Source organism: Malania oleifera, chromosome 12, assembly GCF_029873635.1.
Source record: "Malania oleifera isolate guangnan ecotype guangnan chromosome 12, ASM2987363v1, whole genome shotgun sequence".
Taxonomy (NCBI): Eukaryota; Viridiplantae; Streptophyta; class Magnoliopsida; order Santalales; family Ximeniaceae; genus Malania; species Malania oleifera.
Genome location: NC_080428.1, coordinates 70288652 through 70316129, shown reverse-complemented (window position 1 = coordinate 70316129; position 27478 = coordinate 70288652). Strand labels below are relative to the sequence as shown.

The 27478-nt window shown below is 34.1% G+C and overlaps 1 protein-coding gene across 4 annotated transcripts; it reads right to left on the bottom strand.

The window, feature by feature from the left end:
* Nucleotides 1-1590: 1590 nt before the first annotated feature.
* On the bottom strand, nt 1591-18722 carry LOC131144581 (protein TWIN LOV 1). Of its 4 annotated transcripts, none has more exons than XM_058093300.1 (8): nt 18301-18722; nt 17395-18147; nt 16545-16746; nt 16369-16433; nt 16115-16194; nt 15955-16010; nt 15797-15860; nt 1591-1972 (listed from the first exon to the last, which is right to left on the bottom strand). In XM_058093300.1, exons 2-8 carry the CDS (start codon nt 17972-17974, stop codon nt 1820-1822), a joined length of 1200 nt encoding a protein of 399 aa, XP_057949283.1. In that variant the 5' UTR covers nt 17975-18147; nt 18301-18722; the 3' UTR covers nt 1591-1819. The 4 variants fall into 4 exon arrangements, with proteins under 4 accessions (XP_057949283.1, XP_057949284.1, XP_057949286.1 ...); XM_058093301.1 differs by having other exon boundaries at nt 15797-15865; nt 15975-16010; nt 18301-18720; XM_058093303.1 differs by having other exon boundaries at nt 15797-15865; nt 18301-18702.
* Between the last annotated feature and the right edge of the window lie 8756 nt (nt 18723-27478).

Below are 27478 nucleotides of genomic sequence, written 5' to 3'. Positions count from 1 at the left end.
CTCATCTTACAAAGGTCTCTAGGGAGATTTGTGGCATAGCCCGAATGATAATGTAGGAAGAGAAACCTTATTACAATGATGAGAACCTAAAACTATCAATATTATATATGGATGTCTCATGGAAAGGGAAAACACCTTCTACCTAAAAGCTTTACTTGACATGTCAACACTGGGTTAAAGGGTCAAACAAGAAGGTGAAGAGAGCGACACAATGGACCTTTGCCTAGATGACTCAAGAATGAAAAGCAAATGCCCTCTATGCCTCCTCAAAGAGTTCCCCAACTATGCATAAGGAATTTTTTTTTTTTTGTCTTTAATACCTAAAGAAGCTCATGAGAAGGGGGTGGGTCTCCTCATACAATCCTCTTATGAACAAGGACAACTTTAGGAGACTCATAAGAGATAGATAATGGAGACTGCACAACGATAATCAAAGAAAGAAAAGGAGGGCTAAGAAAAACACTTGGGGAAGAAAACTCAAATTAGCAGATCGAGAGAACAAAAATATAATTTAAGGACCCCATGCAGAACTCACAAAGTGAAACAAAAGAAGGTCAAAGTGGCATGCTTTAGCAACTACTACTAAGATGTAACCTTGAAACAAACAAAGGGGCAAAAAATGAATATGGTGATTAGTTGTAAAGGAGTTTCGAAGATGATGAAAAATTTTTTGTCAAGAATACGAACATTGAAGAAGTAAAATGAAATAAACAAGGTTGATTGGACCCCTTAGATGCCCTTTTCTAGAATGAAAAAAAAAAAAAAAGAAAAAGAGACGAGGCTTTTCAATACACCCCAATCAAGAGTCCTCAGCGTGTTAGTAAATAGGACTCATCAAAGCAAGGTGACAACGAAAGATTTCGAAAAATATAAGGGCATGATACATGTACATGGGTAATCATTCAGAACTTGAATATCCTACCTCATAACTCCAAAAATTATCTAGAAAAAAAATTAAATAAACAAAAAAACTTTGGTGCCACCACCGGAATATCATGCCCCTTCCACTAAAACTATGCCACATAAGCAATTTCACCATATACAAACTTACATGGCACAATTTTAGTGGAGGGCACAAGATAATCCCTGCTGTATATAAACGTTTCTCAAATTCTCTTAGGATATTGAGAAGAATAAGGTGTAATAAGGAAGCAGAGAGAAAGATATTGCATCGAAATGACAATCTTGACACCACAAACCAAGGAAAAGTTATTAGATACCAAAAAAATTAATGAAAATCTAAGATAATTATTCTATCATGGCCCAAATAGAAAGTTAGGACTGGGAGTTGGGCCAATTGATTTGGATCTTGCTTAGGTAAGTCAACATGAATTAAGATGAAGGAAGCACTTGGAATGTAGGGCATACCACCATGGCTCCCATAACCCTAAATCCATGACAACAATTAAGCCCCAATTTTCATACTCCAACTAAATGTGTAGTCATAACTACTTGCAATCTCCATGGTAGTTCGCCTATTATTGAAACCTGTGATTTGTTTATTATTAATGTACAATAATCTTGTTCACTTTATCAAGAAACACAATTACTCTCTCTCGATTTCAATAACACAATCATCAATCTCAGCCATTTCACATGAGCTACAGTTTCAACTTCAAATTGAAACCTTTTTATATATTAACAATGTGAGTTTGAGTTTGACATTAGAGGACCCACATTTCTACTATCCTCCCGAATTCTGCCTTTTCAAACTATTGCAAGATGAGATTACAAATGCAATGGATTACAGTTTTGAACAAGATAACATTATAAATAAATCCAGAATCCACAGCAAATAAAATAGGTGTAGTCATTGATCCTATGCCTTTGAAGGGCCAGCACCCATTGACAAACTCCTCACAGCAACCTTGACAGCTCCTACCACACTAAGCCGCCTCATATCAATGCTTAAACCTTGTCCATCCTGGTTATTGCTACCTTCGTCCATCTGAACTCCAACAAAATAAGCTATCTGCACACCCATAAAGATGGTAAGAGACAAGGAAAACTATAAGGTTTATTTTTACCTATTGGTCTTGCACTACCCAAATGCCCAAAAGTGACAAAATTACCAGCACAGCGCAGTGGGGGAATAAAAAATAAATAAATAAAGCCATCAACTATGAACCTGTAACAGGAGTAGACAAATTTTATGCAAGAGTTTTTAGTTTTTTTTAAAAATTTTTAAATTTTATTTTTTTTTCTAGTTGCTATCTTCTATTTAAAAGCACTTTGCTGATATGACAAAGAAAGAGATGGTGAAGAATGGGAAGCCGCAAAAAGTTCAGGTTTAATATGTTCTTCCATTCTCTCCTACATCCATGTGGTCAAAAGGAGCATTTAGGGAGGAAAAAGGAACAAAACAAAACAAAGAAATATTGTAAGAACTAAAAAGTTCACTTCATTTTGAGCAAGTATAAGAAACTCATGGCTCTCCTAAAGATTCAGCCTTCCCAAAATAATATTCATATGGTAATTTTCCAAACAGTATTCTCTGCAATTATAGCAGTTTAGTGATTCATGCAGTGAAAAAGCACATGGTCTGACCTTGTGAACTGCTTAATCAACAATTCAATGCCGTCAAACAAATGGTTGGCACACTATCAGTGGTAACGCCATTTGGAAAACAAAATGAAATACACTTGCAAAAGATTTTGTCCTAGTTTTGTATGCTAAGGGGGTTACTACACCAGAGAAAAATCATGGAAGTTTTTCTTCATCATTTGATAATTGAAAATAATTTGGAATTATAATCAGATAAGCTCCTCTAATTGCTAAAGTCCAACTTTTTAATCAGAAATGTACACTAGTTCCTGTTGTCAACCGGATGAAAAATTATTTGATTTTCTTTTATGTATCACATTGGATGCAAATTACATTGTTTTTTGACCTATTGGAAAATTAGTGAAGAAACAAATATATATATTATCTTGAAAAATTCAGAAGGCAGTGATGATGTGAAAACAAAACACGATAATCTCATATTTACACAGTTTTCCCCGTAGCCTAATCGACCATAACGAAGACAACCATTCATAAAGGATGAGGCACAACCCATTCTGTTCTCTCCCCAACTTAAAGATAAAATGGACAATGTCATCTCAATCATCTACCTAAAACAAAGTGCAGTCATCTATCCTAGAACAGGACATATTAATATCCTGAAGCTGTTGGACATGCTATGAACGTGGATAAACAGAAAAAAATTAATAGATAGAGAGTGAGAGTTCTCACAACTAAGGCATGCGATGCACTGTCCCTAGGCTAGATTTCATCCCTCGTCCAATGTAGAAGGTTTATCGCAACTAACAAACCTGCCCCCCTCCCCCAAAAAAAGGGGGTACATCAATTCTTCTCTCATTCTGCTTGCAATAGCTAAAGTTTTCAACCATGCAGTATGGCTTGATAAAAATTGCAATCATTCGCATCACGAAGACAAGAGCCAATATATGTGTAAAGAGACTACTCAAGCAGAAAAGTCATACTGTGATAGCAATTAGTTAATGGTGGAAAATAAGGAGATGACACTTGAGCAATGCAGAGTACCGCGATCAAATCAAGATGGAATTTAGGAGGTAAGAAAAGCCATCAATAAAATTTGGGAGGGCTAAAAATCAGAACAAAACTGAATTGGACCTAGGCCCACCTGCAAGACCCAAAACTGATGATCTGCACCCCCTTTGCGCATGATGATAGCAAAAGTCAGGACTCGGTTAACTCGTAGCCAGATTAGGCTTCCTTGAAATGAATGGGTAGTTCCCTGCCTCATGCGCATGTGGGGGACTCCTGGTGCTCGTTTATTCAAACAACCCATGTAGTGTCTCCAAGTATTCTCCCAACTATAATGAGGTCCAAGGGAGGCAAAACAAGCAATGTAGGAGCATATCTGAAAAAGGGCAAACCAATGAACAAGGCAACAAGGGCATGTCTAACCGAGGAAGACAACAATGATTTTAGGCTTTTGAAATATGGAACAGATGTCGAAATAGCCAACACTCCTTGCAAATTTCAAAAGGCTGAACGAATGTTTGAGTGTGGATCATGATGTAATATATTGTATCAGGTGCCTTTTGGACTATTAACCATACGTTGAATGATACGTCGTGACCCAGAGGAGTAGTGAGATTTAATCTCTATGACCCACAGTTTCATTTTATGCACCATTGAGCTTATCATCCACATTTCACTCTTAGTCTTAACTATTCAGAAAGTTGCACAATTTGCAAATAGGCTATGTTCCTTGCACGAAGTTCATGAGTGTTCAAGTAAATCTACCTAACATTTCATATGAGCAGCCCCAATGCACACTCATCTACTGCAACTAAGTGCACTACTCATAAGGTATATGGAATTCATTAACAAGAGCCTCACACACTGCTGTATAGCACTATTCTCACGTATTCTTCTTCTTCCTCCTCCCTTCTTCTTCCTTTCTCCTCTGTTTGTTTCTCTTTCTGTTCTATTTTATTTTATTTTCTGTTTATAACTTCTATTCTTCTCCCTTTTTCTTTTCTTCTCCTCCTCCTCCAGTTCTCTATATTTCTTCTTCCCTTCAATTCTCTCTCCATTCTTTTCTTCTTCTTCTCTGGTCTCTCTATTTCTTCTTCCCTTCAATTCTCTCTCCATGTTTCTGTCTGTTGCTGTCCTACATCAATTGATATTAGAGCAAACCCAACTCTCCACCATCTGCACTGCAATCACCTTCATCCTCGCCATTCAGCTGCTGCCTTCTGAATGCAGTGATAGTCCCACATACAGAGCCCTTTCAATCCCAAAGCCCCAACCCACTTTTTCTCCCTTCAGAAAAACCCAGAAAACAAAGCCCTAACCCTTTTCCCCTTCAGAAAAACTCGGGAGAAGGGGGAAAAACCCCTAATCCTTTTCCCCTTCAGCAAGCCCCCTAAATCTGCAGAGCCTTTTGATCTAAAAAAAAAAGTGTTGCTGATGCAAAGATTAGATCATTAGAGAAGAAGCACAACACAGCAGGAAAAAAAAAAAAAAAAAAAACCACCGACAGTTCTGGAGTTTTGAGAAGATTATTAAAAAAACAAAAAGGAAAAAAAGAAGAAGGAAGGATTGTTGTTGTTGCTGCAGCTGCTTCAAAGTTGCAATGGAAACAAGAAGTTTCATCACTAGACGGGAGCATTTCTTCATCGAAGCCTTTCATCTTGCCTGAAATCCTCGCGGCACCACTTCAGATTTCCACCGGGATATTTTGGCATTTTCTGCCAGGGATTTTGTCTTCTGCATGAAATTGGGTCAACTTCTGAGAAATTACAGAAAAAGATGACCTAGAGTTGAAAGAATGCTTGTAGGCAGTTGATAAGGCTACAGGAACAACGATATGTGCTCGCACTCCCTTGAAAATTAATCTAATGTTTCTTCCTTGATCTCTCTCTCTCTTTCTCTCTCTCTCTCTCTCTCTCTCTCTTTCTCTCTCTCTCTCTCTCTCTCTCTCTCTCTATATATATATATATATATATATCATTGCCTTGCTACTTTGTATCAAATCATTATTTTAATTCTCTTTGTCCACTTATCATTGCAAATCCATCCATTCCACGGGGGGAAAATGTGCCACTTTGACACATTTGGTTTATCAAGTAGAACGAAATTCTCAGTAAGTGACTTAACCCAGGTGTCCCTTCAAGTTTGATGGTAGTACACACACACACACACACATATATATATATATATATCATTGCCTTACTACTTTGCATCAAATCATGAATTTATTTCTCTTTGTCCGCTTATCATGGCATATCCATCCATTCCAACAACAACAATAACAACAGCAACAATAACAAACCAAGCCTTAAATACCACGAGGTCCTTTTACGCCAATTTATGCATTCATGGATAATTTCTTTCAACAAATTTAGGGCTGTTACATCCTTAAATTCTCATTCCAGATTATTATAGGTCAACTCCTTCGCCTTTTACTACCCCTCACAGTAACTCACTCTTTTTCACTGGCACACTACGTGGTCTACGTTGCAAGTGCCCAAACTATCTAAGTCGTCCCTCCCTTATCTTATCTTCAATAGGAGTTACACCTAACTTACAGCGAATATGTTAATTTCTCAATTTATATTTTAACATTATACCACTCATCCATCTTAATATTCTTATATCGGCAACTTTTACTTTTTGGTTATATTGTTTCTTAGTGGCCCAACATTCTGATCCATATGCATAACTGGTCATACAACCGTCCTATAAACTTTCCTTTTAATTTTCATGATATTCTACGATCACAAATCACACTCAAAACACTTTTTCATTTTACCCAACCTGCTTTAATTCTATGCATTACATCTTCTCCAATTTCTCCTTCAGCTTGCATAATAGATTCTAGGTATCAAAATCTACTAGTGCTATTGATTTCATCATCATCAAGTTTAACTTTGTCTCCAATATTTCTTCTCCTATGACTAAAATTACATTTCATATATTTTGTCTAATTTCTACTTATCCTAAAGTCTCTGGGTTCTAAAAAACTTCATAATTCTAACTTAAATTCTACTCTACCCCTAATTTCATCAATTAAGACAATATCACCTGCAAACAACATAAACCATGGAACCTCATTTTGGATACTCCTAATTAGGCCATCCATCACTAAAGCTAAAAATAAGGGCTCAAAGCAGATCCTTGATGTACACCTATTGTGATTGAAAATTCCACAGTCTCTCCCCCTATAGTCCTAACATTAGTCATTACTCCATCAGTCCATCTCCATCGTACATATCCTTAATGGCATCAGTATACATACTACATACTCCTTTTTTACCTAAAACCCACCATATAACTTCCCTAGGTACCCTATCATACGCTTTTCCTACGTCAATAAATACCAAATACAAGTCCCTCTTCTTTGACCTAAACTTTTCCATTGTTCTTAAAAGATATATAACTTCTGTAGTAGATCTCTCAAACATAAAACCAAATTGATTTTCTGAGACCTTTTATTTCTGACCTTTATTTTTATTCAACTACCCTTTTTCTCAGTTTCATTGTATGACTTGTAAGTTTAATTCCACAATAATTTCCCTTTACTTTTGCATAAAGGTATTAAAGTGCTTTTCCTTCATTCATTTGGCATTTTCTTAGTTTTTATAATTGTGTTAAATAAATTAGTTAACCATATAATTTTATTATCATCTAGGAATTTCCTAACTTCAATTGGGATGTTATCTGATCCTGCAGTTTTTCTATTTTTCATCTTTTTCAGTGCAGACATAATTTTGTTAACTCTAATTTTACAAATAAATCTCATATGTTTAGCATTTTCCTCATTTGTCAATTCTAAGTTTAAGTCTTCTACTCGGTTTTCATTAAATAGCTTACTAAAGAAACTTTGTCATCTTTCTTTTATGTCCTCTTCCTTAACTAAGACTATATCATCCTCACTTTTTATACATTTTACATTACCTAAGTCCTTACTCTTCCTTTCTCTAATTCTAACAAGTTTAAATATGTCTCTTTCCCCCTTTTTTGTATCTAATCTAGTATTCAAATTATTATATGATCTATGTTTAACTTCATTAACGGCCTTTTTAGCATCTTTTATTGCCTCTTTATACTTTTCAAAATTTTCTACGTATCTACATTTTTGTAATGTTTTATACAAACTTTTTTTGTCTTAACCAGCTTTTTGGACATCTTGATCCCATCACCAACTTTCTTTACTATTCGAGAATCTTCCTCTTGATTCACCTAAACGCTTTTTTTCTATCTTTTTAATAGAGCTAGCTAGCTATCCTACTCCAAAGAGTATTTATGTCTACACCATCCTTTATAGTCCAATCACCATCTTTGATCACTTTATCTTTAAATTTTATTATATTTTCTCCCTTTTGGTTCCACCACCTAGTTCTCTTGCACTTATTTATTTGATCCTTTCTCTTCCATTTTTTAATACATGCATATAACATTAAAACTCTATGTTGCGCGGTTAAACTGTCACTTGGAATACCTTTACAATTCTTACATAATAAATTATCTACCCTCCTAATAAAGAAAAAATCTATTTGACTTTTATTTTGTCCAATCTTGAAGGTTATTAAGTGTTCTTCTCTCTTCTTAAAGCAAGTATTCATTATAATAAAATCATATGACATGGCGAAGTCTAACATCATCTCCTCAGACTCATTTTTGCCCCTATATCCATATCTTTCATATATCCTCTCATAATCTTTATTATCCCTTCCATATGTCCATTCAGATCTACTCCTATAAATATTTTATTAGTCCCTTATATCCCTAGTATAATACTATTCATATCTTCCCAAAGTTGTCTCTTAAAGTTTTCTACTAAGCCTACCCGAGGAGCATAAGCACTAATGACACTAATGATCTCTTGGCCTAAGATCATCTTGTTTTTATAATTCTATCCCCCCCCCCCCCCCACCCCCAACTCTTTTGGCATCTACAATGCAATCTTTTAAGTTTTTTGTATTCAAAAATTCCTACACTATTCTTATGTTTTTCTTTTCTAGTGTACCAAAGTTTAAATCTTGATTTTTCAATTTCTCTAACCTTCTCCCCACCCACTTAGTTTATTGAAGGCATATTAGATTAATTTTTTTTCTAATCATTTTGTCCATAATTTTCATGTTTTTACCCATAAGTGTCCCTATATTCCAAACTACTAATCTAATCCTAGTCTCTTGAACTAACTTCTTTATCAGCCCATGTCCAAAATGATGCAGGAACTCTCACATATTTAACACCTTACCCAGGCACCGACACGACACGTTGCATCGGGAAGATGACCTAGCCCACCCTCGCCCACTTTTCGCCACACTCAGGTGGTATAAGTGCAGTGCATTGATCATAGGGAACACCCCAGAGAATAATAGATAAGGATTCATATCATAGTGATCTGACAAGTTTTACGTTAGTCGTCAACTACCTAACGCAACCTGAGCTTGGGACCAGCTGTGTGTGAAAAATGAGGACATTAAGTGCATCACAGGTGGAATTGCATATCCATTCACTCCAAAAAGGACGGGGGGGCAAGAAGAAGAATTGGCCACTTTGACACATTCGATTAAATGGCTCGAAATTCTCAATTGACTAAACCTAGGTGTCCCTTTAAGTTTGATGGTAGTTCAAACCCCCACTACTTCTTACATTGGTTAGTCAACAAAGAAAACTATTTTGATTTGTATGGATTTTCTAACCTCTAGTGCAGCCACTTTGCCAAATCTAGACTTGTTGGATTAAAAGATAAATATGTCCCAAGTTCTTATTGGACACAATTAGTGGACCAATTGTATAATCTTAAACAACTATCTTCTAGTGTATGAATATTTTGCTAGATTTAATAGGTGTGATATAGATAAGAGCACAAAGACTGTCACTGTGTTAAAAAGGGTTAAAACAAGTAATTACAAGTCAAACTCCTTGGTAAAACCCAAAGACTCCTACCACATTGTCCCAGGTTCATCACATAGCTTTGAAAGTTGAGAGGTTTATCCAAATTTCCAGTCACAATTCAGAAGAACGTCAACTTTCATGTCAGCAAGCTTCATTAACCTAGAGCAAGTTCTAACTTCAAAGTGGTCAAAAGACAGCCACAAACTCGTCTAAAATGTTCGTAAGACAACTCACACATGTTGAAAATAATTACCTAGTATTTCAAGTCCTTGAATGAATTATTGCATAGTTGAATATCAATATATCATGATTATGCTAATGATTTGCATTTTATTAGTACGGCATTTCCAAACCCTTTAATTGATTCCTTTTAGAAAGTGATCCCATAGTTCTTTCCAAGATAAGATTGCAGACTTGCTTTATTGACCTTGGAGATAGTTGATGTTACCACTAGGCTGGAAACAGACCTTGATTTGACACTAGACTTTGATGATAAGACTTGCAATGACATTCAAGATGAGTTGTCAACTACAGAGACACAAATGCTTGTCAATGACTCAATTTTTTAACTACAGTTGGCCACTCCTAACTCAATGATTGAGCAACAACTTGTTGCTCTAGGCACTATTCAAGATTCTTTGCTTGTTAAACCTATAACTAGGAATCCGCCATTGAGACAATTCTTCTCCATCCATTGAATATGGACTTCCCATCACTTCCTTTTCTCTCCACATGTTCTTGAACCAAATCTAGTGTCATTTTTGAGTATATACCAATGCTTATTTATCTGATTTGCCATTATATTTGTATATTAAATTAGTTTCTTGTTTGGAGCATTTGTTACTTTATCGAAGGATGTTGGAGCCTTCTATGCTTGTCGGTGACTTCCATAGATCAGCTAGTGCTTCTCAACTTCAAGCTTTTATGTTGTTGTCATCAGTATTGTCACAGATGAATCACGACATGGATCATTTGAAGCTTTCAAGTTATGAGTCTTTTGCAGGAGGACTTCTTTGTACTCTCCTATAGGGCTTGAGAATGCCATACATTTTATATCAGTTCTTCGTTTTGCTGTGTGGCTAAATTTGTTCCAGATTGTGGAGTTGTCACTACTATGCCATTTCAAAACTTGAGGCCAAGTTTTCTTTCACGAGGGGAGTTTGATGGTAACCTATGGATAATTCTGAGCATTTATATTCTACTCAAAGATTTAAAAATTAGGAATTTTATATTAGTTTGGGGATATTTGTCTATTTCAGTAAATCTTAATTACTTTAGGGTTATTCTATGATTTTTTATTGTTTCGGGTTATTTTGTAATTTTTAATAGTTTTAGTTTAGGGTTTTGTAGTTGCCTATAGGTATAGGTTTATGATGTAAAAACAAGCAACTTCAGAATGATTAATTGAATCTCACGTTATTTTCTCTCTCACAGCAGTCAATCTCTCCCTCTCCCTCTCCCTCGTGTCTTATCTCTCTTCTCCTCACATCTTCTTCTTCCTCTTCCTTTTTCTTTCATCTCTCTTCATCTTCCTTTTCCTTCTTCCCTTCTAATATGTTTGTTTTTCTCTCTGTTCTCTTCTATGTCCCTTTTTGTTCTTACTTTGCTGTGTCCTCCAATTATTTTTCTCTTCTTCTTCCCTTCCTTTTTCTTCTTCTCTTCACTCTATTTCTTCCTCTCAATTCTCTCCGTATGCTTCTTTCTGTTGCTTTTCTAAATCAGCTTGTCAGGTCAGCAAGTAGCTCTTTTTTACTCATATACAAGTTAGTTGGGCTACTGTCACCCTTGAACTCTAGTTATAGGCATAAGCTTTATCCCAACTGGTACTCTACCTAGTGGTTTAGTCCAAGGATCTTGCAAATTCATCTTTGACTTATATAATTTAGGATACTAACCCATCACTATGCAGCTGCCTCATAACATCATGTAATAGGCATATATTCCAGTCTTTTACATTGTAAGTTTTATTCTTTGCATGGAAGTCTGGCAATGCATGGATAAAGATAGAACAACTCCAATCCGTAAAGGGATATCAGCTGAGGAATTCCTTAGTCAGTCAACCTCAGTTCCTACCCCTCAAGGACAATAAACTTGGATTCAATGGCAAACCAACTAACTGAACCATAAAAATTTCGTTGGCAAATTTCCAACACACAACACTCCCAGCAGTGTGAAAATGTAATAAATAGTAAATTTCGTCCCATCTAAATTCAAAGATCATTTGTATCAGTGTACATTGGCAGGAAATATTCTACACATGATAACGCTAATCCACACCACCTCTCAAGTATCATAAATAATCCTTCCTGAAAACATTGCAGTGGTCTTCATTAGGGTTTTGATTATGCCTACTTAGTCTACTAATTAAGACAAATATAGTTCATTAAATGCATTAAGCTACCAATACCTTTTAACATATTCAGACATATATACACTATTGAGAGAGAGTTCACCTAGATAATTAACCAAGTGTAACTTGGGGAAGGCTGCAAGGCATGGCCTATGATAATGCAAGCCCATGGTGGATCAAGGAAAGCATCAGCGCAATGAAGTTTATTACTCCACCTATTTTTGTATCGTGTCTTTCCTCAATATCCCAACTAAAACTGTGCTATGCATATCTATAGACCATAGTTGTCAAATCAAGATTCGAATCATGAATTGAAATTCCAATTTTGGGAATCGAAAATCAAATTGAATCATAAGATACAGTACAATTTTTCAAAATCAATTCTAAATGGCATGCATATATTGATATACAAACAAGAAACAAACTAGTAAAATACACTTAAATTTTGACAATAAAAAAATCATATTTCATGTGTATGCTTTCCCTAAGCAAATGAAAAATATGGGAATGAGTCAAGAATTTTAATAAAAAAATGAACTTTTGTGTTGTTTAAGGGAAGGAATCGAGAAAAAATAGTATAAAACTGAACTTCCAGTGTTTATCAACAATTAAAAAATAATATTTCATGCAAATTCTTCCTCGAATTAGAAAGAAAAAAAATAATTAACTTAAAAAGATGATAACAATCGAACAACTACTCAAAAAACCAACTTTTGAATTTTAAAAACACAATGAAACATGAGTACCACCTCAGCCAATGAGTGTTTCGCTCCTTCTTAATGGCAGAACACCATAACCCTCTAAGTGAAGAATGGTTTCATGAAGGCAACATTAGACCTAAAGTTCTATTTTGACCCTTTTTTTCTAGCGCAAAACTGGCGTAGACAAGGGATGGAGGGTAATCGAGTAAAAATAAGGGCAATAAAAAAAAATGTTGTTTTTTGGGGTTTAAAACTAATCGAGTACGTCAAGATATGATTGGTCTAGAATCGTGTAAATCAATAGGTTTGGATCAATTCGTTAAATTCACGAGGTGAACTAATAGATTCGGCAACGACCCAGTTGTTTTTAGATTCGGTAGTAAGATTCGAATCGATTTGGTGTGGAATTGATACGAATCGTATGAATTGAATCAAGAATCATAAGATTCTAACAACTATGTTATAGACTTACTGCAATATCAAGAATCTGTAGGTTGGAGACCTTAGAAATGGTAAAACAATATCATTGATTTATCAAAACAAAGGAGTAAGCTGACTTGGAAGAGGCTGCAAAAAATGGCTTCCACACGAACTTGGAAGAGGTTCTCATACTTTATAAAGAGTCAAAATATTTCTTCAACTTATATATATATAGAGAGAGAGAGAGAAGCAAGAATGCTTCCAGTAGCGGAGGCCAGGCTCACCTAAATATAGCTGCTGTCTTCCAGTATACACCTGTCACTAGTATAGTGGTCAAGGATGGTTTGCAGCAGCAATGACAGATGTTGAATTCCCTAATCTCTATAATTAACTTTTCAGTAACCTAACCTTGTGTTTGAGAGCATGAAATTTGGACCTTGGATTTGGCTTTGTGGATATAGAGAAAATGTAGTACAAAATTCTATTGAGTTTCTTCCAAATCCACACAAATCATAATCCAAGCCCTAAAATCCATGCTCCCAAACATTGCCTTAAGAGTGCATCAGCTATTTAGTTAACTCTTCATGTCAAGCTTATCATGGCAACAATAGGAAGAAGGAATTCACAATTTTGGAAGTGTACTTAAAGATAAGGATTTTCACACCCTTGAAGCATAATAAGGGGTTTAGGTGAGTCAAGTCTACTTGTGAGCTACTCAAGATCGACTCAATCCTTCTAAGTTGAGTCAAGCTCAAGCTACTCAAGTAGGTTAATGAGTTGAGCTCGAGTTTTATAATACTGCTCGATTGAGCCTAATTGAGCTTTTGTAATTTTGTTATCTTCATATTCAATAAATGATATCTATAAATAATTTATGCATATACAGATATACTTTGTACATATATTTCATATTATTTCTAATCAAATCGAACTTAATCAAGCTCAAGTTTCAAGAACTTGCAGCCAACTCAAGTTCGGGTTCAACAATTTTAGACTGATCAAGTTTGAATCCAGTTTTGAAATCAAAATGTTTGAGCTGAGTTTGAGTATTCCACGATGTGGAGTAAACTAAACTAGACTTGTATACACACTAAGCATAAGAATATTGTTAAAATCTTCATATACATTGTTGACTCACAACCTATTCTTAAACTTCTAGGTGAAGTGACAGTTTAGCACAGCATCAGAGCTATGGTTGCTATGAGGTCCTGGGTTCTAATCTTGTTACCTGGTTTTAGTGTGTGGCGGTTAAAAATGATCATGTTTCCTGCAATGGGTGTTGTTTATCATTTATCTTTCCATGTACAATCAGGCTGCATGCGCGGGAGAGTGTTTAAGCTTGACATACACTCTTGGCCAAGAATCTATCAGATTAAGCTTTTAGTAAAGTGGTAATCTAACAATTATAATCATAATTGGAAAAACAATGGAGCAGCACAAATTGGTGATAGCTGATAAAGTGGGGCAACTCAAACAGGTGATGAATGATAGGGCCATCAGCCAAGATTTTTTTAATGATTAACCAGGGTTCACTTTATGAAAATTATGATAGCATAAAGTTAGAAAAGTTTCTTTGAAAATATATTTTGGTTCAGACTTTATAGTTATATATATATATATATATATATACATATATATATAGGCACGTTGGTGTGTAAACCTTTTGAAAATTTTATTTTTAGGTAAAACTATGTAAATAAATAATATATTTTAAAAGTAAAGAAAAATTTATGAAAATCACAAATATAATTTTAAATAATTAGATATAAGTCACAAACTACTTGTTGGCTATTAAAAAATCGTTACCATGAATTCAAGACATAAATCATGGCAAAAGATAGTTATACTTCTACAAAGTTCAAATTATTTATTTAAGATACAACACTCAGTTATTTTTGAAAGGTTTAGGTTTAAGAGTTTTAGAAATCAACTCATATTATGACATACCTTTTATAACACAGTTAAAATTTTTCTAGCCAATTCTAACTTCGCAATCACACACCCAAAATGCATAATCCTCAGCCTTACTGTGTAATGCATTAGCCTTTTCAGAATTTGGTACTTTAGATTCAGCATCAAGGCGTTTTAGGCATGCCTTGCCTTGACACCGCCATTTTGGGTGTGTGATTGCAAGACGCCTCCCAGATGATTCTAACTTTGAAATTTTCTAGATCTCCTAGATTTCCTGCATCCACGCCCAACCTCACACCTGCTTCCACTTTCTCTTCATGTAACTATACTTCAATCTTACCCAAGGAATCCACAAACTAAAACAATAACAGACTTGTGCTTGTATGCATATCTGAGTACATGCATATGTTTATATGTACAAATATACACACATACTCCGTAAATGATGGAATCATACTCCTCTCAGTCTAATGGCATCACTGGTCCTTCCATCATGGACACATTTTCTGAGCAATGGAAAGTTCCATGGCCAACTTAATCATCTAGTGAAAAATCTTTACTTTCATGTGAACAGTTAACATCTCATACATATACATTTGACCCCAAATGAGGAAGGCGGCTAACAACCAGTTAACCTCTAATTTCATTTAAGCAATTGGATGAAACCTTTGCACAGGAACTTGAAATGTATTTTAATGACCAAAGAAATCTGTGAACAAAAAAGAAAAAAAGAAAAGATAGAAGTATACTCACTTTAATTTTTGGTACAATAATAAAAAAAAAATCAAAAAGCAAGAAAGAAAGAAATAACCGGTATCAAGCATGCAACATAAATCAGACAAGTCAAGCACTGCCAATCATGCTCAACCAATTTCTGTATATGGGGTAATCCAAGTGCATGTGGCAATTTTCCCCCAAAAATTAATTCAGTCATGCTACCGAGGCCCATGAAAAATATCTAAAAGATGTAAACTGGAATTTTAGATAGCTGGGCTAAAAAAACAGCTTAAGAAAGTGCAAGTAAGATTACCTTGCCAGAAGCATTCCGTACAGGTGATATATGAAGAAGATTCCAAAATGAACTCTTGTCCTTCCTGAGCTTGAAAGAGAGAAATATGGATTATGTCAGACTACGGAAGCTGAGCATAATTCCTCTAAAGTAAATGGGAAGAACAGTTAAGAATCAACCTGTAATTTAAGATACGTACTGTACATGGTTGTGCATTTTGAATGCTTTCCTTTATCTGTAGAACAATAAGCAAATGGTAAAACTTATTAAAAATTTTCAACACGATGAAGAAACAATTAACTGATCAAAAGTTTTAAGAGTTAAAATGAAGAAAGTCACCTGCAACTGAGTTGAGGAATCCGTATCCACCCCGCTCAAAAATCTACAGTTATGCCCCAACACTTCATGTCTAGAATAACCTTTAAAAGAAAGGAACTGTCACTAGAACAAGTGACTTCACAAACCCAATTTGAATATATGCATTCATAAACTAGATAATTTAGATCTCAGCTCAAGCTAGAAATTTTCCCAGAGAAACTAATCAAAAAGAGGATGTCAAATAGCACAAGTAAACTTGGTAAAGCTTTAACCACCTGTCAATCTCAAGAAGGCATCACTTGCATAGACAATGGGCATGTCAGGTGAATGTGGATCAGTTCTGCAAGCCAACATAGATATGTTGTAACACACAGAAAATACATCAACAACCTTTGTATACAAAGCATTATCCACATTAAAGTGAGAAAATTAGGAATTTGTAAAAACTCACAATACAAAGCTTTGTTTGATTCTACCAAGAGATATAATTAAGGATGAACCCAGAAGCCCTGTCCCAGATAAGCTGCATCTCTTCCCACACACCAATCTGCCAGTTGACTCGCTGTAGTGGGTTAGCACAGACAAGATGTTGTTAATGGCAGTGCCAGCCTTTCGCCTCTCAAGATCACTAGCCTCACAAGGATCTTCAAGATCTAATTATGTAAAATACAGATCCAGTTCATGAGAACAACTAGAACTAAGTGTTGAATCATTTTCCCTTTTCTTGGGGGGGGGCTGGGTGGGGGAGGGAATGAAGAGCAGAATGAAATGATATTAGGAAACCAGTGCAATAAATGAGAATAAAATAAAAATCAATTCAACAATCAAAATATGTAGCTCAAATTTTAAAACACGCACACACCCACACACACGGCACACAGAAGCAATGCCATGTAAGATCCCTAAATACATATGCATACTAACCAAAAGATGACAACAGCTTTAAAGAGGGGAGAAAAAAACCTAATCAATCATGAAAAAAAAAAAAAAAAGATGCAAACAAAATGACTCAATTTTCAAGGATATGAACAAATTAAAAATATCCAAAATTGCAAGAGATTGTTACCTATCAGACAATATTTCAAGCCCGGAAAGGACGTGGGCACAAGAAGAGAAGAAAAAAATAATTTACCAGTGAGGAAACTATCAGTGGAATCAGGAATGTCAATTAACTTTAGAACACCAATTCAATCATATCAAACAATAATTAATCAATTCATGAGCAATTATTAAGTAAACAATGTCACACTTCTTCAAGGATGAAAATAAACAATTGCATTATTGCAAACTGAGAAACAAACCTCCATTATCTGAATCCATAACCAAATCCCGAGCTAATACACGACTCAATTCGGCAGCCGAATCCGAGCACACCTCCCTCCGACAGGACCCAAATACAATCTCATGAGACCTAGACCCCTCTTCACACGCATTAATCCCGTTTCTCCCAAATCCACTTCCCGAACGCCGCCGCCTCCTCGTAATCGGCACCTGAACGGCAACAAAATGGATCACCCTCCCATCCTCTCTGCTAAAAACAGGGCTCATATGAAACAACATCCAAAACGGGGTCCCATCTTTTCGATAATTCAACAAATTTATTTGGATAGTCCTCTCCTCGCGAATTGCTTCGCGAATCTCCATCACGGATCTCCGATTGGTTCCGGGTCCCTGAAATATCCTCCCGTTCTTCCCCATTACCTCGTCCTTCGAATACCCTGACATTTTCAGGAATCCACGACTCGCGTACACAATAGGGTGGCCGGAAATGGAAGGATCGGTGATGGTGAAATTATCGGGTAATTCATCGAGAGCTTCACGAACCCAGTACGAGTAATGAACGTTAATGGATTGCTCGATTAGATTCAACTGTGATCCCATCGTACTCGTTCTCGTTTTCGTTCTTCTTCTTGTTTTATCGGCGTGCAGATTGATCCCAATCCCATGTGGTACTTTAAACCCCCGGCTGCAGTTCTACTACAGAACTGTGCTAGAGTTACCCGACCCCAGCAGAGAGAACCAAATCAAAGCAAAGAAATCACGAAGCAGAGTCCCTAGAAATCAACTGAATACCATCAAAAGCCGGTAGATACAAACAAAAACAAAAAAACAAAATGAAGCGAATTGCCAGAAGGAGGACTTCGATCAAACAGCTACATCTCTAGCGAAAGTAAACTAACAAATGAAGAGATGAAACATCGACCCACCTCGTTTCCAGACGAAAAAATCTTCTCCAAATGCGGATTTCGAATGAACATCGAATGTTGGGAGATGCCCATCAGTCGCTTTTGGTGCATGAATCGAAGGAGAAAGCAAGCCCAATCAGAGTGATGAGAGATAAGAGCCTCAGAAGCAAGAACTGACTCCAAGTTGCACACCAACAATGCTGAATCACAAAAAGTCCCTGGATTTTTTATTCCGTAACTTTGGATTTTTATTTTTATTTCACCACAAACAAAACGAGAGATGTAAGATCCGGCTGGTTCCAGAGGCGGGCTGGCCTGGGGACTTGAAGATGATTGGGATTCGGCGAATGAAATTGTGCGCGCACACATGCAGTGGCGTGCTCGACTGGGGAAGGCCCTATGGTTTGATTCCAGGAGGTAAAAATCAAAAAACCTTTCTCTGGGAACCACATTTTACGCTCATTCTTCTTTATACAAAAATAATTATTAGATCCATTAATTTAATAAAATCGCAGCAATTTCATATTATAAATTTAATAACTTTTATTTGGATTAATTATTCTTTTATTATAATTTTTTAATATAAAAGTGAGGCTCTATTTCTAGCATACCAAGAGAGTGAATTTAATATTATAAAATAAATATTGTATTATTAGAGTGACTTTGAGATCGATATATTGATATGAGAGCCGTGTTAAGGATAACTGACAAATCTCATACAAAGTTATAAATCATCCAGAATGTCAAGAGTATAAAAAAGATAAGATAGGCAGTTGGTTTGACCTAATTAGTATGTGAAGATCGACTAATCAAAAAAGTTTATCTTATTGAAAAACCGAAGCCTTACTTTATGATTTCGGCAGAATAGGAAAGCAACGGATCGACAAATGACTTGAATAGCTCAAATAAATGAGTATATATTTTTAAAAAATATTCTTTTATAATGTTACCTTATATGTTTTTACTATCAAATAAAAGGAAAAAAAACGCTTTTTTAATTTGCATTTTTTATTACTTTTAAAATATTTTCTTATAGTATCTTAAAAATAAAATTAGAACTAAATAATTAATAATTAATTAATTAATTAATTTTCTTAAAATAAAATAAAATAAAGGCTATCCATCCTATAACTATCTCATAATTCTTTTATAATTTTCTTGGGAGGACAAGATCCTACCCTGTACGCTCATGAAATTTGACACAGTCAAATGAAGTGGGGAAAGTCAACATCCAGATCATGTGCGAAAATCATACGATCAAACCTCAAGCTGAGCAGTGAAGACGGATGAAGTGCTGCGGGGGCCTGTCGTCCACAAGCAGCTGGCCAATCCAACGGACGCGATTGGTGGACCAGATCAAGCGGCCACGAACTTACGAAGAAGGAACGCGGAGACGGACAGAGGACACCGTTGGAAGGAGTGTGACCCAGGGTGTACTACTGTTCTTTAGGTAACACTTATCCATCCGCGTCATGTTGCGTCGTACATTGACGGATACCTCTGTTATTAAATAAAGAAGCTCATTTTTTCTGTTTTTAAAAATTAAAATAATATGTGGCTTATCATATTCTCATTTCTCACCTTATGTATATACTAACAGTCCCAGCAGTTGAGGCTGGCTTGGCTCTCGCCGCATCTATACGTGGTTGCTTACCTCACCCATTTATAATTGAGGACAGCAACGTGTCACGTGTGTGCCCCGATTTAAATGAGTTTTTTCTTATTTTATTATTATTTTATAATAAAATATGAAATAATATTCTATTTGAAAAAAAATTTTCTAATTTAATGCTTACGTAATCTCGCAACACCAAACTGTAAAATTTGACACGCATCAAAACCTGATAGTCCTATCATTTAAATCTCACACCTTGACCCTGTAAGATTTGGCACGCATCAACCAAATTTAAGAATACGTGCACAACAGCATTTCTAACTTCTGTATTTCACTATATTAGATTATGATTATATATATATATAGACTTTGCATGTAGAGTAAATCTCAAAATAAATAATTAGTTTGAAATCTTTTTTATTTAAATAAATAGTTAGGTTGAAATCTTTTTGATTTCTACATGAAGTTTGTTGACTTGAGTTTTTCTTAATTATTTTTAAATGGTGACATATTATGTGTATATTTAAAAAGAGAGATGGAAAGAACTTAGATTTTAAGTTCGATAGTTCATCACTTGTCTATGTGTAGAGGGGCTAAGGTTTGATGTGTTTGTTATTTCCTACTAGTTTTTGAAAGTGTAGGGATAAGGAATGGTGGGCGTGATTAGGAAATTTTTGGAGGTAGGTGGGGGGTTTGTTCTTATCTTCAAGAAAATAAGAGAGACAAAGAAAAATTTTTGGACGACAACTTGTTCGCCCATTGTGTTTTGATTTTTAAAAATTCCGTTTTGATGTATTGAAATATTTACACGCACATATAATGGACTTCACCTTTTCATCCTTATAGGAAGATCTGTTTGAATAATAAATTTAGAAATCATATCTCATATTACTAAAAAAAAATTATTTTAATATAATTAAAAATTTTAAATGTTGACCTTAAATTTTAGTGTCACCCTCTTGAAGAAATTTTTTCTTTTTTTTTTAAATTGAAAATAATTACAGCTATGGTGAGAGAGTATTGTGAAAATACGTATGAGTGTACATGGGAACCCATGCTTTTATTTTGGTTTAAAATTTTCACCCACTCTATTCAATCAACTTATTTACAATCGGTTGGTCCCAATTCAAGTCACGTGCTTTGATATATTTTTCAAAGTTATGTTTCTCAATTTTAAAACATGCGAAGTAAATATTTATTGTAAATTCTATGTTTTCCATTTAATTTGTTTTTAATACTATTCTAAAAAAAAAAAGAAATGAATGTTTGATTTTAAGATTTTCCTCAGTTTATATTTTTTTTATAAAAGTAGAATTGCTTGTATGATAGGAGAATTACTTATACGATAGGTGATAACATTGTGTTTCATTCTAAACTGTCATGCACAACTTTCATTCACATATATATGTTGGGAAAATGAATAAACACTCCCAATTATACATAAATAATACAATGATGTTATACAAATGAAATGAAAATAATCAATGTTATACAAATGAAATAAACATAATGATATACTACTCAGTGTCGCAGTGTGGTCATTTCTAGTCACGGGGTGGATGTTGTTTGCATCTACCCTCTCCCTGCTGGTCATCTGCATCAAGTATCCTGTCCCATCGTCGTCCTGTCTGTGGATTATCTCCGTTAAGAGGTACTGTGTAATCATCATCCATGTGAAACGCACGGGGAGATAACTAATATGATGTATCTAGACAAGAACGAAATGGCATAGCGGGTGCATTGACCTCCTCCCCACCGAAAATGTCGTCCAATAAAAATGATATTAATGGGGTGGCAGTAGAGTCAGAAGGGGCGTCAACCGATCTACTAGACGGTCTCGCAATATCAACTCCAGATGAAGGTGGATACGATGCAGACGGGCTGAACACGTACTCTGCCCATACAATCGGTGGCGAGGAGGTGGGACTCAATGGACGACTAGAGGAAGCATGTCGTCCTCCTACTGGAGCTGCTCGACCTCCTAGTACTAGAGCCGGTCAACCTCCTCGTGCAGGTACATTAGGTCGAGGTGTAGGGATTCGTTGGTCGTCCTCGTGGACAAAGTCCAATGCAACACTCATTAACCTATGGATTGCGGGATTTGGAGAGATATGATCTACCTTACGTAGCATGTTAGCCTGCAAGATACGAAAAACTTTGGTTAACACATGCAAATTGTAACATACACATAACAAAAGTAAGTGTGAGTTAAAGTCTTTTTACAAGACTCAGATATACAGCAACGGTCTTGTTTTAACTTAGTTTCGGACCACGATGTGGTAGGCAAATTGATCACATATGATATTTAACTTAGTTTGGTTGGTTGACCGGCCAACCAACTAAGTCTAATTTTTGGATCGCACAGTCAGGGGGGTTAAATATGACAAGCATAGGCGGCCAAAAGAGAGCCTTTTATACATGTTTATATATTTTTGTAATCTTTGTCATTTATTAGACCTAAGTTATGATTTGAAGGAAAGTAAGTTTAATTTTATACAATTGATTAACAATTATACAAATGGAGTTTTATTAAAATAAAATTGTGATTAAATTATTTTTACACTGAAATTCATTTTAATCACACACTAATAATAATTTAGTTCATACTTACCAAGAAGTGTCTAACTCACTATAATCTTACTTTTCAGATACCTTGAGGAGTATAGCTGAAATCAAAGTAGCGTAATAGAAGCTTGGGTGGGATTAGAAAGAACAGTTTAGATTAAATATTAAATTAGTTATTTTTGTATATTTTAGAATTTATAAGGATGAATTAAATTTGTGCATATTGGAAATATTGTTATAAAAAGGTTTATTTAGTACTCTGGTATAAATATATTTGAAATCTTCCGCTGTGTAAAATTGTTTCTAGGTTCGGATCACTACAATTAGTATTAGAGCAAATTTTTGGATTACTACAAATGTGATAACCATGTGTTATAAATATATATTAATAAAAAAATTATTGTTAATTAATAAATAATATTATATTATTTTTGTTAACAAAAAGTATTTAAATTTTAATTAGAAATTAACATAATTATCATTTAAAATTTTAATTGTAAAAATATTAATATTTATTTAAAATATATATTAGTTACTATAATTCAATTTTGGATTGAACAGAAACTATTTATTAATTTAAAACAACATTAAATAAATTAAAATTTTAAATTTAATTAATAATATTATTAATATCATAGCTTAATATGATGGTAATATATTATAAATATACATTACTAACAAAATTATTATTAATTAAAAAGAATAATATTATATTATTTTTAAATAATAAATATTAAGTTTAATTATAAGTTATTAAATAATTATTAATAACTTTTTTAACCAAAAAATATTAATATTTGTAATTTAAAATATACTTGAAGATTTAATAAAAGTGAGAATCCAAATATTATTTATTTTAAAAACAACTAAACACCATTTATAACTTTCAACACTTTTCCAGTTCAACACTTATTTTTTCAGTATTTTTTCCTGAAAAATATTTCTACATAAGTGGTTCCAAATAATCCATAAATCTGGTTTGGAAGCACGAAATTTTAAACCTTAGATTTAGATTTAGATAGATTTAGACAAATTTCAATATAATTTTATATTATATCTTATTTAAATTGTAGACATCCCATTTTGTCCATGCTTATATAATGAAAATTGGACAATTTTTTTTATTTCATAAAATGAGAAAATTTAAGAAAATAAAAAAATAAAGGGAAATTAAGTTTTAAAAAAAATGATGAATTAAAAAAAAAAACTTCGGATTCTCCAATCTCCATGCTTACACCTGCACACATGCACAAAAGAGTATCAGTTAGGAAATAAAAAATAAAGGCTAATTGGTATTTAAAATATGATTGAGCAATTTAAGTTGGTTAATTAATTTGATTAATCAAATAACTTCAAGTTTGATTAATCAATTAAAAATTAATTGATTAATCCAATTACTTCCCATAGACGTTTTAATAGAGGCCTTCTGAGGGTGAGAGGGACACATAAACATACAAACAAAACATTCAGAAACTAAAAGTTTGAGAGAATTGTGAAGAATTCACGAGGATTAAGGAAGAAGAGATAAGAATTGAAAGCACAAAGATTGTAGAAAATGTGGTTTAAAGTACAAGTGTCGTAGAAGGAAATTATGAAAGGTTAAAGGTTGCAAATGGGTTTTGAACTGAAGTAATGAAGAAGTACAGTGAAAGGGTTTAAGAAGGCTCGAGCAAAGGAAGAATTGCAGGGTGAGGAATTCAAAACAAGTTAGTAGTTGCATTCCTTTCTTTTATTTTTTAGAAAATGCCGAGTTTCAAATTTTGCAGTTAGTATTTTAGTAATTCTTTCCTCAGTATATATCCAATAAGATTTGGAAATTTGACCCGAATATTCAGAACCGAGTCTAATTCAGATGACCCGAAGACCCTAGATCTAGGTTTGATTTTGACCTAATCCATTGACCTTTGACCCTAGTCCACAACCCATTTAAACCAAGCTCATTAACCCAAACATGCATGACCAATTTAATCCAAGCCCATTAGCCTAAACATGCACAACGCATTTATCTAAGCCCATTAGCCCAAACATGCACGGCCCATCAAATTCAAACCAGCTAACCCAATGTAACTAAACCCTATTCTCAACCTATCAAATGAGAACCAAACCTGGGTTAGAACTCAGGTCAAACAAACCTTAATTCCTTTGTGGTTCGCGAGAATTGCTAGGAAAATTCATAGGAAATTCTAGAAAATAGAAAAATATAATACACACAAGCACGGGAACTTATCTCTAAATTTTTATATCTAAGCTTGAAAATAAAGAACCCAAAGAGAGAAAAAGAAAATTGAAGAGAATCCATGAGAAAAGAAGATAATTGAAGAAAGAAACAGGGATAGATTTGCAGGGAAAGAAGAAAGAAAGGGAGAGAAAGAGCAGAATCATACAAAGAAGGAAAGAAAAGTGAGAGAGAGAGAAAAAAAAAAGCTTATATATTTATATTAAAGGGACATGTGTCATCGTCCGTGCGATGACAGTTGGCACAACCAGGGTCACGTCTTTAGAAAGTGATATGGCGCAATCTTATGCATCTAATTTGTATTTTCTCTGGATGGCTAGATTGCTGCTACGTCAGCAATCCATGTCAAATTTTCAGAACCAACTAGAGATTGCCATGTGACGAGTGAAGTCATGCTAACGTCACCTTACAACAGTAAATTCAAAAAAATAAAAATAAAGTATGACACGTGCCTCTCTTTTCCAACTGGGTTTGACTCGATTCAGATCAGTTGAATCGGTTTAATTTTTCCAAACCGCCAGTTTATTTAATTAATTTAAAATTTGTCTTTTTATTGATTTAAAAATTTTCAAAAAAAAAAAGAAAAAGGTAGGAAAATCAGAAAAATAAATAAATAAATAAAAATGATTTGAATTAGGCTTTGGTTTGCAGGTTAACGGTTGAGTTAAGTATTTGGTTTGGTTTGTTGGGTTATCTCAAACCACCTTTTGCTTTAATGGAACTTGAACTGAAAACACAATAACCCACAAGTATGAAATAGAAACTAACCTTAGGTCTTCAACTCCTCCTGTCTTCTTGTCCAATGTCAATCATCCAGTTGCTCCTTGATTTTGTCTGTCTCCTTGACTCTATATTCCTTGAACCTCTAGCTTTGAATGTCTACCCTACAATTCCTTCAGGCCTCCTCGAACCTCGTCTGTAGGTTCCCCATTCTCTAACCCCTTAGCAATCTAAACTCTTGGTTTGCTTTGGGCTAACTCATTCTGCTCCTCTCATAATCAGAGAGTTTTCTAGTTTCTCTCACGATTGTCTATACTCTTTCAATCAAAGTTCTCTGAGTTTTCTCACAATTGCTTATACTCTCTATTGTGGGATAGCCCGTGAATGTGTTTTTGTGTATCCTTGCCCAGGGCCGGCTCTTCACAATATGGGGCCCTAGGCGAATGATTTAATCAAGGACCCTTAATATTTTTTTTAATTTTTATTTTTATTTAAAATTAATTTTTCTAACTTTTTGAGATGCAAAATCACTAATTAAAGTTTTATATTCAAGATTTTCAAGTATTTCTTTTTCTATTGATAACATAGCCAATCCGTTTAATCTTTCTTGTGACATAGTTGATCGCAAATAATTTTTTATAAGTTTAAATTTTGAAAAATTTCTTTCAGCAGAAGCTACTGTCACAGGTATCGTTAATAAAATTCTATAAGCAATAAATGTATTTGAAAAACAATCTACCTTTTTTATAAAGTTCAATGTTTCAATTGGTGTACTCGTTTCTTCCAAACTTTCTTTTAAAATTCTCAATTCTGAAAATAAATCAAAACCATTAATATCTGAATGTGTTCCACATTTTAAAATATTCTCAAGTGTCAAACATTTTTGTTTCAAATTATTCTCATCTAATGATTTTAATATTTTTAAATCATATAAAAAACCAAAAATATTCTCATATGTTTGAAATTGTTCAAATCTACTCTCAAATGAAATAATAGCTTGATCTATTATGTATAAGAAAAAATTAATCCTAAAAGATTCTTCAGTTGAGTGTGTTGTATCATCATTAGCATTCTCATCAAATTGTTTTTTCCTATTAATTACACGTTTTTTACGAAATATAGGTTCGATATTCATTTCAAGTGCAATCTCTTTTGCTGAAATCATAGAAGATATAAATCCATTCTCCCTATAATTTTTTAGAAAAGAAATAAGACCTTTTAATTGATTAATGGCGACATCAATACACATATCTTTTGATTGTAAATTTTTACTAACACAATTAACAGCAAATAATATGTCATACCAAATAATCATTCCTAGTAAGAATTCAAAATTTTCCATTTCATAAGTTGCTATACAATAAGATTCACTCTTTGTTTTTGGATCATCACTAGTTTTTTCTAATTGAAGCAAAGCATCTCTAATTTGAGAAGCTTGAAACCTTATTGCCTTAACACTCTCTATTCGACTTTCCCAACGTGTTTGTGATAATGATTTTACAGTTAAATTTGGTACATATTCGGTTAAAATTTTCCATCGTTTCGTAGAAGAAGAAAATAATGTATATATTCGTTGTACTACTCCAAAAAAAGTTATAGCTTTAGAACAACAATTAGCCATATCACAAAGTACTAGATTAAGACTGTGACAACCACACGGAGTATAAAATGCTCTAGAATTTAAATCTAATAGTCTCTTTTGTACACCTTGTTGTTTTCCTTTCATATTAGATCCATTATCATATCCTTGACCTCTTATATTCTCAATACCAAGTTCAAATTTTTGTATGACATTTATTAATTCATTAAAGAGTCCTTCTCCTGACGTATCATCTACTTTTAGAAATTCTATAAAATGTTCTTCTATTTTAATTGGACTTGTAGAAAAATTCAAATATCGTATTATTAAAGACATTTGTTCTTGATGACTTACATCTGGAGTGCAATCGAGTATGATTGAATAATATTTTGTTTCATTGATTTGCTTCATAATTTTCTTTTTAATATTAAGAGTTAATAAATTTATCAATTCATTTTGCATATTATGACCAAGATAATGATTA